We start from the raw sequence: 20,418 nt of genomic DNA on the forward strand, positions 1-20,418 counted from the left end.
GGAAAACATTATGGTGCATTTCAAATTTGAATACTAGTATATTCTAAATATTTCTGATAAGATAATATATTTGTAATTAATGCTCATTAGGTATGAACTAGCAGTTTATATGGAAAATAAAATACGTAGACGTACATTGTTTCATACACTAGAAGGGAGGTAAAAGTAACGACTGAAACTCACAGCCGCCAAAATAGTTGCGGATACAAATAATGACTATTGAACTCATACAAGAAAAGAATAAAACAAACAAAAAGAAGCTCGTTCTGAATACTGAATACTAGAAATACATCTTTCACTCCCCAATATACAGACCAAGTACTGAATACAGCACATATACTGGATACAAAACACCAGTACTGAATACGTACAAATACTGGATACAACACCAATACTGAATGCAGCACCAATACTGGATACAACACCAGTACTGAGTACAGCACCAATACTGAATGCAACGCCAAGAATGAATACAGCACAAATGCGGAAACACATGATTTACAAACACATACAATAATTTCGAATACAATTTAACAAGAAGAAATAGAATCTATACAAAAGTTATACCTGTACAACAGTGTTTATTTTGGTAAGCTTTTGTATAACATCTTATTAGCATCATTCGACCCACCAAACATTAGGCATAGGGCCAGTATGACCTACTATGCACCCCTTATTTACCAGATTTTAGCAGGTTCAACTGACTCAGAATTATAACATGTTTCCATGAAAAAATGTCAAGGGGATACGACGCCTAGGGTAGTAGGTATAAATGGAGTGGTCGAGGGTGAGGATTTTGCCCATTTTGAGGATTTTGCCCATTTGAGGATTTTGCCCATTTTGAGGATGTTGCCCATTTGAGGAGTTTGCTCATCCCGAAATTTTGCACATACCGATATCGTTGCACATACCGATATTTTTGCCCATGTAGATGTTTTTGCTCATGGTAATATTTGCATATACGAGTTTGTTGTATGTAGAAGATAACCTTAAGGGGAGAGCAATGTACGAAGAGTTATTGTTTTTCAACAATTTCAATTTTTGCAAGTTTCCACCAATCACTGGAGAAGCGGATCTCTTGCGTATTGCCTTTGAAAAGACAAATTTCCACGCTAAACTTACCATTTGCTGGGGGCGCTTTAACATGTGTCACTTTACTCATGGATAATAAAGAGAAGGAGGAAATTTTGCAGCTTTAACATGTGTCACTTTACTCATGGATAATAAAGAGAAGGAGGAAATTTTGCAGCGATATTATTTCAACGCAAAAATCCTGCTGCATACGCTGGTGCTCAAAAGTTGTTTCAAGTTCTCAGTCGCAGACCAGTGCAATGGACTCGGGAGGGTCCCAAAATGCCACACCTAGTCTTAACTCGATTGGCACCAAGATTCCTGAAAGTCTGCGAGTATACCAGAAACAGTCGCAGACCAGTGTAATGGACTCCAGAGGTTCCATAAATGCCAAAACTAGTCTATGTCAAAGGTTTTAGTGTTTAAACTTAATTTTGAGAACAAAAAATCACGAACAACTCTGATTGATAAATATTTTATTTCCAACAATTATTTTCTCCTTCTTATTATTCGGTTGTAATCATCTCAATGTGCATTGTATTTAATTTAACTTTATATGTCAGTCAATATTATTGAAAGTGCACTTTTTGTGTAAACAGTTACAGTTACAATATGATATCCTGTACACAATTGATCGCTCCATGCTTCACTTCTCTAAATCTGCTTTTCTCCTGTCTCAGAATCTTCCTCCAAATCTAAGTCGTCTTCTTCATCCAACTGAGGTATATTGAAAGTGCGAAGAATTTTATCAAACACAAATCTCCTCTTAAGGATTGCGTACATTAGTGCCTCATCACTCTCATAACCTTCTGTTTCAATAAGCTGATTTATGGTGCCCTTTATAGCTTTATAAAAGGCATCCTTTTTCATGGCGTTGAACCAAAGTAGCTTCTTGCCAAATGCATTCATAAGGGCTTTTCTGTATGTACTTTTCATGTCCTGGAAAACTGTTTCTTTTGCATCATTTTCGCTGATTTCTAAATCTTCTTTTAAAAGTTCAGCGACTTTATAATCATATCTCCGGTGATTTCATTCTGGATAGCGGACGTGTTCCTGGTTTTTATCACTTCGTTTGGCAGCTGAAATCGCCGGGGATATTTGAAATATTTCGCTCCTAGGGACTTGTACTGTGTACTTCAAAGCAATTTATGGGATCAGTTTAGTATTTATGGAAGGCTTTAAATGTTTCGAAGGTGCAGTCATGCAGGTAGCGGCTGCAAGTGTTTAAACTCCGATTTTGAAATGTTCTACAAGTTTGCCGAGTAGCTTCCCATAGCGTTACGATCGCATAGTTCACCTTTTCCATGTATATGATACTGTGACCGGATTTTTGTCATCGATTTTTTATTCATTTGACTAACATATATAAAGTATATTTGTGTGAAAAAAAAACATATTTTTATATCAAACAAAAAAATATACACTGGACCTGTGCCTGTGGCAAAATATGCAGTACATCATTGAGTGATGATTAACAAATCTAATGTCAGACTTCTATGCATTACAAACATTTTCCATTGAGCAACATCTGTTGTTGAAATGGTGTTGTTAAAGAATTTTAGGATTTACGCCAGGATTTGCTAGTGCAACGTCTGTTTACTGTAATGATACGTTTTTTTAAACAAGGAAGGACTTTTTGTCGAATAAAAGGTAAAGGTATAGGTAAATTGTATTTACCGTCGCTTTGTGAAACAATGAACATTATGCTCTGTAGAGCTTTTGAGTGACTCTATCTTAAGAACATTTTAAACCAATTATACCTTATCCCCAGCAGTCTGCAGGTACCCATTTACAGCTGGGTCGTCTGAGGCACTCGTGATAAAGTGCCTTGTCCAAGGACACACCGCAATGGGAGTAGCCAGGAATCGAACCCGAGGCCTTCACCTCCGTAGAAGATCGTCTCAGCCCTCTCGACCAATGCAAATAATGTCTCCGGGTCTTCCCATGGTAACTAAAAATGGATAAAAACCACAGCAAATGAAATTAAGAAAGCTTACAGTTCACTGTTACTTGTTACTTATTAAGTTTGGTAAATGCTGAGCGGTGACAGGGTTTAGATGAAGAAGAGTCAACACAGTGTCTTTTTTAACATGACCACTCAGACATTTCACTTAAAAAACGTCAAAAAACTAAATTGGTTAAAAACCGATTTCTGTGTTGCACCTTAATCATTAAAACATCTCCTACAGACGAATGTGTTTTATTTTTATTTTTGTTCTGTATGCGATAATCCCTATATTGGTTAAGTTCCTTCAGCCGAAATCGGCACTAAGTCGCAGAACATCGGCATGATATGTTGCATTTCCGATAACGGGCCGATGTCAAGCCGATGCTGGGCCGATAGAGCAGAAATCTATATCAGCCCGAGATTGGTATGGTTGCTGTAGGCTAGCTTAATTCTGAGACAGCTTCAAGTGTTTCAAAGAGTCCAAGTTGTCTGTGAGCACTAGATCATATTCAAATTAGAAAAATATATTTCCAAGCTGTCCATATACAAATTAGAAAAAAATATCTTTTCACCAATATAGCGCCTGAAATTATCTAGCAATCTTGTCTTTAACCCTGCTGCAGCAATAGCTTCTCCTTTCCTCGTACCATTTCTCCATAGCAGCATACAGTACTGTGTCTTAGCATGTGTTTATAAAAATTGCGGGGTAAGAATTTTAGGTCCCAACAGTAAAAGAAACGAAAAGGAATTGATATAGGGGGATATAGTTAATGAAGCGTAACTTTCTTTCAAAAAGCTAACATCCTTTTTCTTTTACACTTCTGTAGTAGAGATATAATTCTTGATGGGAATATAGGTCTCTGAAAATCTGAGGTTCTAGAAAAATGTCGAAATAACGTTATCAAGTAAGCGAAGGCTATATAGACTGTTTTAGTGGTGTTCAACCTTAAGTAAAAAAATACATGCAAATATCGTCACAACAATCAAATAAACTTAACACCGCCGGTTTCGTCAGAGTGACCAAGACGCTCTTGAAAAGCATCTTCAGTGATCAAGATGTACACGTCTACCAAAATGCCGTCAAAGAATCAGATTTCATTTACATTTTTTATGTTTTCAGTTATTTTGATTTCATTGTTCTTAGCTTCGACAGCTCAGTGTCATGGACATGGGCACGCGCACGACCATGGGCACTCGCATGATGAACCACCGTCTTTCAAGTATTCGCAACAAGCAAACGAAGAACCTCCTGTGAATCACGGACATGCTCATTCTCACGGTGGGCATGGGCATTCTCATGGAGATCATGATCATGGACACGGACATTCACATGGAGAACACGGGCATTCTCATGGAGATCATGGTCATGGACATGGACATTCACATGGAGATCATGATCATGGACATGGGCATTCACATGGAGAACATGGTCATGGACATGCCCATTCCCATGGGTGCAAGCAACATACTCACTCCCATGGCGGACAGAAACGCGATGTTCCTAGCCATGGGCATGCTCATACAGAACAAGGAACACCAAAAGCAAAACTTGTAAAAAATACTGGAGTCAAGTTATGGATTGAAGCAATTACTGCTACAGCAGTTATTAGTGTTTCACCAATTTTCATCTTGTTATTCATTCCCTTGGACAATACAGATAAACATCAACCATTACTGAAGGTGCTTCTAAGTTTTGCATCAGGTGGACTGCTTGGGGATGCATTTCTGCATCTTATTCCACATGCAGTTTCGCCTCATTCACATGGAGGAGATGATCATGAACACACCCATTCTCATTCCCATGACGAGGGTGGTCACTCACATGATATGTCTGTAGGTCTCTGGGTTTTAGCGGGTATTATAGCATTTTTGATGGTTGAAAAATTTGTAAGGATTGTGAAAGGTGATCATGCTCACTCCCATGCACCGCCTGTCAAAAAGGAGTCGGATAAAAAAGAGTTGTCAGAGAAAAAAGACGAAGCAAAGGAACAGAAAGAGTCAGCCAAAGAAACTACAGATAAAAAGACTGACAAGGTTATTAAAACTGAAGGTATTAATGATCCTAACATTATTCCTTGATTTTAATAGAAATCAGGTGCTGCTTATTGATCAGAAAGACTCGATAAAATGTGGCAGTGAATGCTTATAAATTTCAGTTGTTACCACCAAAAGCCATGCCAGTACTTTTCACATGAATGGGTGTTTCAATATTTTCTGTAAGCATGATGCCATTTGTTATTGGCTAGCATCAAAAACTGAAATTTTGGGAAATAGGAAATCTTTTATTGTTATAATTTTAGAAATATAATGAATGTGTTATGGGACTCATAACTGAAATCTATATATGTGTCCCAGAGAAAAAATCTCACTAAAGAATTTTAGTTTAACAATTAAAAACTCACTGTCCACACCTTACATTGTGAAAATTACAAAACACTTAAATACTTCAAAACATTTAACAAGATTCCATGATCTTTATAATCAGTAAGGCACATAAAATTAGTGTTTCAGTTCATAGTAATTTCTGTCAGTACTGATCAGATTCCAAGCATTTTTACTGGAACTAGATCACTCAATATTTATCATTCTAACACGATCCGATTCATTTTCCTATTAAACAAAAAAGACAGAAAACAGTGAATTAATATGAAATAAGGCAAAGCCTCAAAGCGAGCTCAAAGATATCGGATTTAGCTAAAAATATTATGCATCATTTATTTGTCACAAAGAAACTATTCCCTACTCACAAAAATTCAGGAGAACCCATTCACTTGAAAAAGTCTACATTTAGTGTCACCATACCTGTAACAGTGAATATCATACGTTGCAAAAATTATGGGAAGCCGGTGTCACGGTGACGTCATTACCGCGTTCTCGTTTCTTTCTGCTTATTAATGACATTTTATCCATTTTCTGGCCGATGCTTGATCTTTTAAATGAAAATAATATTTTTTTTCAAACAACTGGAAAGCATTCTTTCATTATTGTTGAGTGATGAATATTTTTTAGCAATTGAATGAAATTCTGTATTCACTCCGGAAAGAAGTACTTCCTGTGAGCACCTATCCGCTAGGGTGCGCTTTTTAAAAACTTCCGACGAAACTTTTCAAATCCATCACCAAGTGTGCAAGTATACTTGCGTTACCGTAAAGCTCGATTCTCGAGCAGGCCCTTTGGGCCTGCTCTTCGAACTCGCTATTATACAACAAATCACTGTTCTGACGTCACAATTATTACGTCATGGCGTCAAGCGGCATAGCGGTGCGCTAGTCTAAATAATGAGACCTCGGGCAGACCGATTTTACATTTTGATATTTTACGTTGTCTACCCAGAGGTCTCAACCAGAAACAATCAAAACTGTGGTGGAAACTGTGGTCAATTGAAATTACGATTTATCAGTATTCACGATTTTTCTTTAGCCCTAACTGCTTACCTGTTGTTTTAAATCATAAATAGTAAATAAAAAACATAACAGGACATATTTATCAAGAATTTCTGTTGTAAAAAATTTAAACCTCTAACGTTTCAATCGTCTTCATGTAATGGCGGTCGGAGGCGTGACCAATGAAAACGCTTCGTGTAGTAATGTGTTTACCGGTGATCGGCCATTTTCCAATATGTAGTACACTCGTGTTAAACCTTGGCATTTTTTTAACTGCCATAGTTTGAATTTTTCTCAAGAAATCTCGGTAATATATACATCATTGAAAAGGAAAAATTACAGGCTTTCTATGTATGTATTTCTTTTTTTTATCCGTTGCATTATTATAACATAATTTCTGTCCAACGGATTCCATTGGGTGTTACTTACGCAAAGAAGAGGGCAGTGCTACCACATTCTTTACCTTTTCTGGTTTGTACTCGGAGGCGGATATCGACAAGTCAAAATAATATAACGATATTCAACTCTTGAGTACAATTATTTGGACTAAGCGGTGCGCTGGAAAAGAAACCGATTGAAAACAGGCAAATATTTAATGAATGTCGTCAAGGATGTACTTAAAAATGCTTGGTAACGTGTTAGAATCTAAATGATATATCTCATTTAGTGATTTGCTCTTGAATAAATCATTATTTGTCGTTCAGATGCGTATTATTATATCACTCAGGCTGCGCCCTCGTGATATAATTCCTTTGCATCTGAACTCCAAACAATGATTTATTAAACGACAAGACACTGGATGAGATATATTATTTCTTAATTTTGTAATTTTCACATTTTGGTTTTAATGCGGCCCCAGGGATGCTAATCCTTTAATACTTTGCGTCATGTAACAAATATCATGCATATAGGATGCAAGCCACAAAATAATCACTGCTTTCAAAAATATATCCTAATTGATGTACAGTATTTAGCTATGTCACTGTACATGTCAGTCTGCAATAACTTATCCAAACAATGATGCAAAATGTAAATTATGGTGTTCATGGATGATGGGTTAAAAATATTTTTGATCTTGCATGTACATTGTAGAAAGTAGGGATGCTTAATTGGTCCATTTTCAAAATCGATCATCGAAAATAAACGGGCAGGGGTTTTCGATCAATCATTATTATTATTAATATTAATCAAATTGTTTTTTAGCTCAACTATTCGAAGAATAAGTAGAGCTATCCTACTCACCACGGCGTCGGCGTCACACCTTTGGTTAAGTTTTTCGTACCAGTCCACATTTTGACAAAGTCTATTGAGATAAAGCTTTGAAACTTTCAACTCTTGTTTACCATCATCATGGCCAGTTATAGGCAAGAGCACATAACTCAGTCAAGGATTTTGGCTGAATTATGGCCCCTTTTGACTTAGAAATCATGGTTAAGTTTTTCGTACCAGTTCATATTTTGACAAAGTCTTTTGAGATAAAGCTTTGAAACTTTCAATACTTGTTTACCATCACCATGTCCAGTTATAGGCAAGAGTACATAACTCCATCAAGGATTTTGGCTGAATTATGGCCCTTTTTGACTTAGAAATCTGGGTTAATATTTCGTACCAGTTCATATTTTGACAGTCTTTTGAGATAAAGCTTTGAAACTTTCAACACCTGTTTACCATCACCATGTCAAGTTATAGGCAAGAGTACATAACTCCATCAAGGATTTTGGCTGAATTATGGCCCCTTTTGTCTTAGAAATCATGGTTAAGTTTTTCGTACCAGTTCATATTTTGACAAAGTCTTTTGAGATAAAGCTTTGAAACTTTCAATACTTGTTTACCATCACCATGTCCAGTTATAGGCAAGAGTACATAACTCCATCAAGGATTTTGGCTGAATTATGGCCCTTTTTGACTTAGAAATCTGGGTTAATTATATTTCGTACCAGTTCATATTTTGACAAAGTCTTTTGAGATAAAGCTTTGAAACTTTCAACACCTGTTTACCATCACCATGTCCAGTTATAGGCAAGAGTACATAACTCCATCAAGGATTTTGGCTGAATTATGGCCCTTTTTGACTTAGAAATCTTTGTTAAGTTTTTCGTACCAGTTCATATTTTTTGTAAAGTGTTTGACATATGGCTTTGAAACTTTTATCACTTGTTTAATATAATAGTCTCTATCTGTAGGAAAGAGAACATAACTCTGTCATCTATTTTGGCTGAATTATGGTCCTTTTTGGATTTTGAAATTGGTTCTGTTTTCATACAAGTCCATGTTTTGTCAAAACTATTTGACATATGGCTTTTAAACTTTGAACACTTGTTTATCATTATGATTTCCATCTGTAGGCAAGAGTACATAACTATTTTGACTGAATTATGACCCTTTTTGGACTTTGAAATTGGCTCATATATTGCCATTTAGTGCAAGACTTATCGAAATCAAAGTAATACAGGAACATTGTTTGTCTAATCTATTTATTCCTTTTGTCTGAATATCCGTGGAAATATTTTGACCCCATTCTTCAGTCAATTCATCGAATAGTCGAGCGCGCTGTCATCAGACAGCTCTTGTTAAAACGTGAAATCATAATTTATATATTGAGTCACCAAATGAGTAAGTCATAGACAGAAAAAGAATATGTGTGCTCTGTGTAGTAGTACCGGTACACTCATCTGAGCTACAATTGCTTACTCAAAAGCATAAGTGATTGTCACCGACTTCAGACATTTTTCAGCATTCTGGATCAATTTTTGATTAAAATCTATCATTGGAGCATCTCTAGTAGAAAGACAATTTGTTTTGGTATATTCTGTCTTGTCAGTGGTTTTAACAAAAATTTACATAATTTTATTACTCCGGTGCAAAGTGGAACATAACTTCATGATGTCAGTATTATCAGGTAATATGATAATAAATATGACATATACCTATGGCAAAAACCTATTCTTTTCTTTTGTTTCTTTGTTGATAGAATCCCTAACTACCAGCAATATAACATTTTTTAATAATTTAACATACATGTAGTTTAACTCATATTGCAGAAACGCCGGTGGAGGATATCAAGGTAGCAGGCTACCTGAACCTTGCCGCAGATTTTGCTCACAACTTCACAGATGGGCTTGCCATTGGAGCTTCTTTCATGATGGGTCAGAGTTTAGGGATTATAACAACAATAACAATTTTCCTGCACGAGATTCCGCATGAGATTGGTGACTTTGCTATCTTGGTGCAATCTGGCTGTTCAAAGAAGAAAGTAAGAATGTCATTTCAAAACTTAGTTCATATATTTGTAAGGCAGTATAGAAGTTAAAAATATGAAACGTTCATATGAAATCAGAAAGAGATATAGATTTTACTATATTGGATATTACTTAAGTTTAAAATGCTATTCTTCAAGGTGATATTAATTTTCAATGGATAAAGTTGTAACACTTAAAGAAATAACAGTACTCTTTATGGTTATATTGAAAACATTGGAAATCTTCTCCTCAGAAAATGCTGACCTGATTTCAAAATAAGTGCACAGGGATGATCATTTGGTGACCCTAACAAAATCTTTCAGATCATTATGTTTCATTAACTGTGGCTGCCAGGTGGAGCTAGTTTTCCATGTATGACTGTAGGGAAAACTTTAAATATCATCTCCTCTGTCTGAAACAGGTTGCCCAATTTCAAAATTATTTCTAAATAATGTTCCTTGGGTGACTGTCTACCAAGTTACTTCAAGTTATTATGATTTGTCTAAAATCATGGTCGACAGGTACATGGCTATATAGAGTAGTACAATTATACCCCCGAAGTGATGTATTATGTTATAACCCAAGTGTCCATCCATCTAGCAATTGTAACTCTTGAACCCCTTGAAGGATTTCAAAGAAACTTTACACAGATGTTCACCACATCAGGACGACACGCAGGGCTGGATGGCTGACTTCAAGGTCAAGGTCACACTTAGCTTATAGGGGTTAAAAGTCGTATGTTTGTGTTTCGTGTCCGCTCTGTAACTCATGACTCCCAGGAAGGATTTCAGAGAAACTTTTCACAAATATTCACCACATCGAGACGACTTGCAGAGGGCAATGTTCTGGATGGCTCACTTCAAGGTCAAGATCACACGTAGGGGTCAATAGGCATAAGAGTGTGTTTTGTGTCTGCTCTGTAACTCTTGAACTGCTTGAAAGCTTGTAAAGGAACTTGGCACAGATGTTCACCACACCAAGACAACGTGCAGAATGCATGTTCTGGATGACCCGCTTCAAGGTCACACTTAGGGGTCAAAGGTCATGTCTCTGTAACTCTTGAACCCCATGAAGGATTTCAAAGAAACTTGACACAAATGTTCACCACATAGAGACGATTTGCAGAGCGTATGTTCTAGATGGCTAGCTACAAGGTCAAGGTCACTTTAAGAGGTCAAAGGTCATACCTTCGGGCATATATTGCTCCGCATTGCGGTGCTGTTGTTTAGAAATGATTTCACAGCAATGTTCTTTAGGGGACTCCTTACCAAGACTATTCAAACCAGCGGTAAATCTGAAGAGAGCAATCTAGGGCCATCATGACCCTCTTGTTTTATCTGATATTATTGTTTTCCTTAGAAGTATGTTTGCTTACTTTCCCAGTGTTTAAAAAAATCATACACGCTTTTCTATAAATTCATATCCTAATTTTTTAAAATGTTTAAATGGACACAGAAGCTTTCTTAAAAATATATTTCTATAAAATTGTTTCGGAACAAAAACAATTTAAATAGATATAATAGTTTGCTGCATATTCTTATATATCATTAAGTCTAGAATATGTGAGTTACTTTTTAACATTAAAGCAGCTTATATTGAGATTGACAACTTTTTGGTTACTTGCAATTGTAAATATTGAAGGCCTTCTTCAATAAAAAAAAAAACAACAACAAAAAAGCTGCTTCAGTGCTCAAAATCACTTCACTTGATAAAATACAACCTATGATATTTGTCATATTTAAGCATGTCAGTTACTATATACTGGTTTAATTACGTATGTTTTTATATTATTATACTAGATATTTGACATTTATTTTATTTTGGGTTTGTTTTATAATTATAGGCAATGATGTTACAATTCAGCACAGCTATAGGGGCCATGTTGGGCACGATCTCGAGTCTGTTTGCGGAGGGCGTTGGTGAAGCAGCTACAACCTGGATCTTGCCATTTACAGCTGGGGGTTTCATCTATATTGCCACGGTGTCTGTCATTCCAGAGCTCCTTGAAGATACAAAACTCGGACAGTCTATAAAAGAAATTTTTGCACTTTTGGTCGGAGTGTACATGATGGTTTTAATAGGACAGTATGAATAGATACCTTCATTCCCAAGGAATTTGGATGTTAACTTTATACTCTGCCAATTAAAACTCTTGCAGAATAATGTTTACAAAACATATATGAAGAGCAAGAACAATATAAAGTGATATTTGTAGTGGTTATTTAGACAAAATCAGTTGCAGTAATCATACTTGCTTTATGTGATCATTGTAGACATACATATAAGCTATACAGAAGAAAAAAATGTTTCACAAAAATAATAGGTAGAGGTATTGTACTCCCCTTTCATTGTTGTCTGCATTGTCCTGTTGTGTGAAGCTTTTATATTTAATCTGGTCTCTAGATAATCACAATGGGAATGGATTGAAACTTCACATATGTTCATTTTGTTGATCTGACATGCAATGCACTGGTTTATAACTTTACCAAGTTACACTCCTTCTGTGAAGTATCAACTTTCGGTTTAGTTTTTATACACAAGTTGGTGTCTCAGTAACCACAAGTGAGAATGGATTAAAACTTCATACACCTATTTGTTGTGAACATCTGACATGCAATGCACTGGTTTATAACTTTACAAAGTTACACCTTCTATGAATTATCAACTTTCGGTTTAGTTTTTATAGTTTTTATACACAAGTTGGTGTCTCAGTAACCACAAGTGAGAATGGATTAAAACTTCATACACCTATTTGCTGTGAACATCTGACATGCAGTGCACAGGTCACAGATTCTGTAAATCTACCTTGTGTTTTTCACAAAGTAAAAACCTATTTCTTGATGAAATAAATTTTAGTTTGTTTATAAGATGGTATCTATGACTGTTCCTTACATTTAAACAAAAATATTGCTCCTTTTTCACTAGTTTCTGTCAAATCATTCTTTTTTAAGCATTCTTTGTAACAAGGCTTTTCAGTAGTCGAGCATTGCTGTCTGTCAGGTCGTGATAAAAGTTTCAAATAGTACCAAAAATGACTTCTTCATTTAATTCTAACACTAGTGAGCAGGGGTGGCAAAATCAAATGTCAGAATTGCCCATCTTGTCCTAGAGGACACGCGGACAAGTAGAATTTCACCATATTTTATTATATTATACGGAGAAGAGATAATAGCTCATAGCAAAAACAGGCAAGTAGGTCAAAATCAGATATTGCCCCTGAGAGAACTGAGTCTCATTTGTAACTTTAGATTGTTGATGGTACTTTGATATATTTAAGAAATAAGTTGTTGTAAAATATCAGTTTTGAAGAAAAGTGTCATTGTATATAGCTTATTGATTGTTTAGTGTATAACAGCTAACTCATATCATTAAAATGCACCAGGATAGACCCTGAGGTCATAAAACTACTTCAATATTTTTTGTCTATTTAGTTGTAGGATCATTCGTTTTCACTATTTAAGTCAAACAAGTTTAGATTTTATATAAAGCCCACCAATATTAAGATATATAGTTTTTAACTGGCAGAGCAGATGTCAAAAGTTTAATGGATGTGAAAGAAGTTAATTTTTTTTAGCTCACCTGAGCACAAAGTGCTCAAGGTGAGCTTTTGTGAACGCCCTGTGTCTGTCGTCCATCGTCGTCGTCAACAATTTGACTGTTAACACTCTAGAGGTCACAGTTTTGGCCTAATCTTAATGAAACTTGGTCAGAATGTTACTCTCAATAAAAATATTGAACGAGTCCGATAATGGGTCATGTGGGGTCAAAAACTAAGTCACCAGGTTAAGTCAAAGGAAAAGCTTGTTAACACTCTATAGGTCACAATTTTGGCCCAATCTTAATGAAACTTGGTCAGAATGTTACCCTCAATAAAATCTTGGATGAGTTTGATATTAGGTCATCTGGGGAAAAAAAGTGGGTCACCGGGTCAAGTCAAAGGAAAAGCTTGTTAACACTCTAGAGGTCACAATTTTGACCCAATCTTAATGAAACTTGGTCAGAATGTTACCTTCAATAAAATCTTAGACGAGTTTGATATTGGGTCATCTGGGGTTAAAAACTAGGTCACCAGGTCAGATCAAAGGAAAAGCTTGTTAACACTCTAGAGGTCACAATTTTGGCCCAATCTTAATGAAACTTGGTCAGAATCTTTGGAAAAGCTTGTTCACACTGTTGAGGGCACATTTATGACTGTATCGTCATAAAACTTGGTCAGAATGTTAATCATGATGATCTATAAGTCCATTTTGAATCTGGGTCATGTAGGGTCAAAAACTAGGTCACCAAGTCAAATCAAAGGAGAAGCTAGTTAACACTCTAGAGGCCACATTTATGACCATATCTTAATGAAACTTGGTCAGAATGTTAATCTGGATGATCTATAGGTCAAGTTCAAATCTGGGTCAGGTGGGGTCAAAAACTAGGTCACTGGGTCAGATCAAAGGAAAAGCTTATTAACACTCTAGAGGCCACATTTATGACCATATCTTAATGAAACTATCTTGATGATCTTTAGGTCAGTAGGTCAGGTGAGCGACACGGCCTTCATGGCCCTCTTGTTTGTCAATTTTGTCAATTTTTTATTTTAAAAAATGATTTTTTGGAAACTTACATTGTGACAATTAGCTGAAAAATCCAAAACAGTTTTTAAAGCTACTCAGATGAGATCACAATAAGTCTTTGCAATGCTTTTCTGAAATCATTTTAGAAATGAAAATAGCATTAGCATTTGAAGACAGAATAGAACTCTTTTTCCAGTATAAAGCTGTCATGTGGCTTAATGTCTAAGGTCATTGACTTCAAATAAATTGCACCTTACTGCTGTAGGATATAAAATTCATTCATATCTTATTCAGTACTGTAACTTTTAGATACCAGTTACAAGTACACGTCAGTATACATCTTGACTTTAAATACCAATTGCATGTATTTTACAGCAAGAATCTATATTTCAGATACCAATTACATACATTGTTCATCGTACATCTTGACTTTAGATACCAATTACATGCATTGTTCATCGTACATCTTGACTTTAGATACCTGTTACATGCATTGTTCATCCCTACATCATGACTCTAGATACCAATTAAATGCATTGTTCATTGTACATCTTGACTTTAGATACCAATTAAGTCATGCATTGTTCAGCATACATTTTGATTTTACAAGTTTTGAAAATAAGGACATTTTACATTTACAATAGTTTTATGAAGTCTGGGCTTGGAAACCTGCATTTAGATTGATTTGTTTGACCCCTGAGCAGCATCATTTGGATAATGTTGTCATTTTCTATCAGCAAAACAAATAGATGAATGCAGGATTCCTTTTTATCCTGGTAATATATTCCATTATTGCATATAGACATATCATTCATGCATTGTTTGCAGTATTTATAGCATAATTTATATAGCTGACCATCCTTTAAAAAATGGTGTTTGCTGTGATTGGACAAAGAATTTTAGAGCGTGTAGTTATTTGTTCTGTCTCTTTCAGCCAATACAGAACTACTTATTTTTAATACAAAATAGGGCTGCTTTGAATTCCATTTTTATTAAAGTTTAAATGTATAAAGATTTCTGCATTAAATTTATATAACTTTAGATTAATAGTTAAATGAGCTATGCCATGAGAAAACCAACATAGTGGGTTTGCGACCAGCATGGATCCAGACCAGCCTGCACATCCGCGCAGTCTGGTCAGGATCCATGCTGTTCTCTTTCAGAGCCTATAGCAATTAGAGAAACTGTTGGCAAACAGCATGGATCCTGACCAGACTGCACGGATGCGCAGGCTGGTCTGGATCCATGCTGGTCGCAAACCCACTATTTTGGTTTTCTCATGGCACAGCTCAAATATTTACTGCAATGAAATAAGGAAGGATGCAAAGAATCTAAAACTGTTTTGAGATTTTGAAATTTGATCAGGTTGGTCTGAGAAGAGGAAACAGAAGTTATTTTAAGGTTTACAATAATCAGCATTTTACATATTTAGATATAAAGAACACATGTTTTAAACAAAATAATTAGGAAGATGATGCTTAGAACATAGTTATTCTGTCACATAGTGATATTTGTTAGAAAGTTGAAGTTTGAAACACTTATTTAATGAAGAAGAAGTTGTATGAATATTAAAATCTGCTGCAAAAGATAAATTACTTTATAATGTTGTTTAAGATGTTTTATTTTGTGTTTGTAAGAGGTTTATAGATTTAAATGTATGAATAGATTGACATATTTTAAATGCTACACTTTGCAAACTGAATATCTTAAAATAAGTTCTCACTCCCACCCAACTCCACTGTTAGCATTGTAGTTTTTAAATGGAGTGTTGGGTTTACTTGAGATTACAAAGAAAATTCATGTATACTTCCAATTATAAATCTGCCATAAACAACTTTTAGAGGAGTTCTTAGTCGGTTATGATATTGTCATTTAGAGCAGTAAGGATTTAGTTTCTGATTATTTCTTGGAATTCTTGGAATTATAAAATTTAACTTGCACTTCAGTATTTAAAAGAGGTTGGATTTGGTTTTTTAGGGGCCCTTGTTCTGAAGTATATGGTATATTTACAAAAATGCTTGTTATGAAGTCTGTACAATATCACTGAATATTTGTTTTGTAGAGTTTTGAGCGGAGCCATGCATAAATTTTTTAAACCATTTGACAGTTTTAGTTAGAGATTTTGGGCTGAACCATACCAAAAATGTTCCCTTTAATCATGTGTATTGCAGATATTTTGAGCCGAGTTATGCTAAATCATCCCATATCATTAGAATTTTGTGTCAGAGATTTGAGCTAGTCCATACTAAAATGTCCCTTATGGTGTAGACAACATGAATGAATAACACAATATACCCAATACCCAGTTTTCTAAAACATTAGATGAATGATACAGATACATCATACTTTGCATAAAATACAAAATATTTTTTTGCCGTAACACATTTACCAAGGAGAATATAATTATATGTATCATTTGAAGTACAAATTTCAGTCATATATTCAGTATTGAAAAAAGAATAAGGTAAAATATTGTGTCTTGTAATTGTGTTGGTTTTAAAAAGTAAAAAGTTTACTTGTAAGGTAGTCATTACCTTACAACTCAAGCTGGAGCATTTAATACAGCATAGTATTTACCTGTAATTTACTAATTACATTATATATATATATGAGAACATATTAAACAAGGTTTTTTTGGAAAACCTTACTTAAATTTATTATTTTATGACTACTAAAGTGAAGTCAATGTGGCAAAATCATGCCATAAATGCAGATGCTATTCCAGCCAGAAATGATTGTCTAAAGTGTTAGCCATTACTAATTATTTAAGAGTTTATTCTTTTTCTGCTGTATGCCCTGTGTCTGCCAATAGCATAAGGTAGGTTTTAGCATGGCTTAGTTCATAAAAGGTTGTGTCATATGATATAAAACTAGTCAAACGTACATAAAATATAAGAAAATGCTACATTATTATCCCCTACACTTTTGGGGTAGGGAGTGTATATTGTTTTGCTCGTGTCAGTTGGTTGGTAGGTCTTTGTCTGTCTGCTTGTTGGTAGACCGTTTGACTTCAAATCGATAATTAGAGGACAGTGGGGTCTACAGTGGTCAAACTTCACAGAATGATTGCCTGTTGTCAGTATATGACCCTTAATGTTGGGAGTCAGTAGGTCAAAGGTCAAGGGAACATTTATCACATGCCTGAAAAAGGTTTCCTATCAATAATAACTTGACAAACTTCCAAGGTCTGCCTAAATTTTTCCATAGATGACCGCTCAATTTTAATGATTTAATAGGTCAGTGTCAAATTGCCTGACAACAAATAATAACTGGAGAATGTGTGGGCATGTGGCTGTCAAGTTTCATAGAATGATTGTGGTTAGTAGATGACCCCTATTTTTGTTGAATTGAAAGTAACATCACAGTGACCTTGACACTAAATGGTTTTCAATTAATATCTGGAGAACACCTAGAGCCAACAAACCGTATAACATTATTGTTTGGTCAGCATCTGACCCTTATTTTTTTAAGTTATTAGGTCAAAGTCAAGGCCAAAGCATACTAGGGACCAACAGTACAGAACAATTTTCCTCTGACATGCCATTTTTGGGGTGCATATGAACTCTTGTTCATTTTCATTTGATATTATTTTTAATACACAATTACAATGTTTGTGCTTAAAGTATGTGTCTCTGTATATTATGTTAATTCTCATTTCTCACATAATACACCTTGTAATGTTTACAAAATTAACAAACTTTGCTTTAAATACCCTTAAAACAACATTGGAAATTTTATTTGTATAGATGATCATGTTAAGAGGGTATAAAGCATGTGTTAGGTTATATAGGAAGGATTGATTCAAAATCTAATGCTCAAATGTGACATTACCTCTTTTTAAAGGAACAAGAGCTTTATATAGAACAGTTTGTTTTGTATGTTTCCGAGGAGACATTTTAGTGTGTTAATGTATCTAGATTTTTTATACTAATATACTATGGTGATGATTGGTCAAACTAAAATACCCAAGCACCATTTGGGAAGTTCAACAAAAGTTTTAACAGCAATGACTGTAGCTAAATGAAACAAACATATATTGCAACTTGAAATAGGGCGGCCAGCAGATCAGTATTGCGTGTCATTGCCAAATTCAACTCTCTGTTCGTGAATTTTATCTGACACTTGTGAATTTAAAAATTGAAATTTTGAAACCTTCAATATGTATTAAATGTAGAATTTTGTGTAAGAAATGAGTGTTGTATATCTGTTGTTACGTATATGAGTAAATACATGTCTACTGTGGTATTGGTGCTCATATAGCTTACATGCGATTGTTAATACACATGTATATTATAATGGTGACTGACTTAGAATAAAGAATGAAATGTCCAATCCTGTTTTCTTTGATTCACCAATTATCTAGGTTCAAGGTGTTTATGTTCAGTTGTTGCATAGTTGTCCATTAACATGCTGGTTTCTTACTCCATACAGGATTTACTTGAAACTAATATACAACCAAAGTTGCCTCATGTGGTTTTGAAATTACATTTTATGTTAGATTTCATGAAGATGACATTGGAAATAATCTTAAACGCATATGTACAGCTCCTTGATTGAGAGTTGCTATCGTTCATGCCAACAGAAACGTTTAGGGTCTTAAACTTAAAATGTATGTTGAACTGTCTTTCATGGAACATACTCAAAATGTGCTGTAAGTAATTCAAATGAAAATGTGTGTTTCTGAGCATGAATGAATGTTGTTTCTGTACAGTCGTGATTAGCTCTGAAAAGTTTAATTCTATTTTCTTCTATCCGAGTTCTTAATATTTTGTTTATGTTTTCAACCTCCATAATGAAAGGCTGGTCTGTTTAATCACCAAAAGACTGATAATGACGATTCGCTCACTTATTCTGGCGAAAACAAATTAACGACCAACCAACCCACTCTAAGAGCTAGGTTAAAGCAGCAAGCAAACTAGTCCCAAACCATGACTAGTTGCATCCCAAACAGTCGCGTCCACAATCGAAAGCAACGGCGTAATCGAGGTACTTCAGACACGATTGTTTACACAGATAATTAAATGGAAAAGTAATAGCAAATATTCTCATGAACATAGTTTTGTGCAACACCTATTATGTCGCGTCATGAGCAAAGAAAGGCACACACTGTCCAATATCACGGCTGCTAATTGCCAATTTAGGTACCACCCGTGCGCCTTAAGCCCTATTTACGGCCGGTAATTTCTTTATCTTTAAATTATTTTGTTTTTCAAGTTATACATAAACAATCGGGTTTCAGAGTTTGACCTGCTTGTCCTATGAAAGAACAAGTGAGGTACAAGAAAAACTACTCTTCTAACTATAGTCAAAATATAATTTTCATGGAGATTTACTACAGATAACTTTGGAAATTCTCAACCTCGTACTTAACCTATTGTAAAATTAACCTTTAAAAGCGTACGGCGATAACAAACGCATTAAAGGTTTTTTTTTTGTTGCAGCTATCACTTTTGTTAAACGTTGAAATTCATATTTTATTTCTAAATTATAAAGTCTTTGAATATTACAGGTTATTATGCTCTGTTGCACCTCAAAATGGTAGCAACGCATTTTGGTAGTCACTACCAAAATTCGGCCGAGGTTTGGTAGTTACTGACAAAATGCGTTACACTCAACGCAATTTGGTAGTTTACAAAAATGTAGTACCAAAATGCGTTGGATATGTACATAACCAACGCAAAACGATATTAACTAGAGCTGTCACTAAAAGTGACGAATGTACCCCCCGCATGCACTGACACAGTACATTGCAATTTGACGCACACAAGATTGCATAATTATGTGGACTGTATGTATATAGACTGTATGTATACAGTATAGTAACAAAAAATAAAGTCCCATAACTGCAGAATATTTATCTAAAAGAACGTAACATGCACCATGCACAACTAGGGTTGGTACTGATCACTTGTGTGAAGTTTCATTAAATTGTGTGCAAGGGTTCGGAAGATTAGGCGCGCACAAGATTGCATATGCAGACTGTATGTACATAGTATGTTAACAAGAAACAAAGTCCCATAACTCTGCAATTTTTGTCGTTGAAAGAACCTAACATGCCCATGCACAAGTACTGTTCTTACTGATCCCTTGTGTGAAGTTTCATTTAATTGTGTCAAGGGGATGAGGAGAGATGGTGCGCACAAGATTGTGTCTATGTATATAGTATAGTTACAAAAACCAAAGTCCCGTAACTCTGCAATTTTTTTTCTGAAAGA

General features: G+C 35.1%; 1 protein-coding gene across 1 annotated transcript; it reads left to right on the forward strand.

The window, feature by feature from the left end:
• The first annotated feature begins 4,051 nt into the window (after window positions 1-4,051).
• Window positions 4,052-18,535, forward strand: LOC123548302 (zinc transporter zipt-7.2-like). The gene is made up of 3 exons (XM_045335459.2): window positions 4,052-5,069; window positions 9,444-9,655; window positions 11,485-18,535. Exons 1-3 carry the CDS (start codon window positions 4,076-4,078, stop codon window positions 11,734-11,736), a joined length of 1,458 nt encoding a protein of 485 aa, XP_045191394.2. The 5' UTR covers window positions 4,052-4,075; the 3' UTR covers window positions 11,737-18,535.
• The last annotated feature ends 1,883 nt before the right edge of the window (window positions 18,536-20,418 follow it).

Source organism: Mercenaria mercenaria, chromosome 15 (genome assembly GCF_021730395.1).
Source record: "Mercenaria mercenaria strain notata chromosome 15, MADL_Memer_1, whole genome shotgun sequence".
NCBI classification, from domain to species: domain Eukaryota; kingdom Metazoa; phylum Mollusca; class Bivalvia; order Venerida; family Veneridae; genus Mercenaria; species Mercenaria mercenaria.

Bases quoted from the DNA above. Each gene is read 5' to 3' on its own strand.
- LOC123548302 (XM_045335459.2), top strand. From the start codon at position 4,076: ATGTACACGTCTACCAAAATGCCGTCAAAGAATCAGATTTCATTTACA. The intron at 5,070-9,443 runs GTATTAATGATC...CTCATATTGCAG, and splicing joins CAAGGTTATTAAAACTGAAG to AAACGCCGGTGGAGGATATC. The intron at 9,656-11,484 runs GTAAGAATGTCA...TTATAATTATAG, and splicing joins CTGGCTGTTCAAAGAAGAAA to GCAATGATGTTACAATTCAG.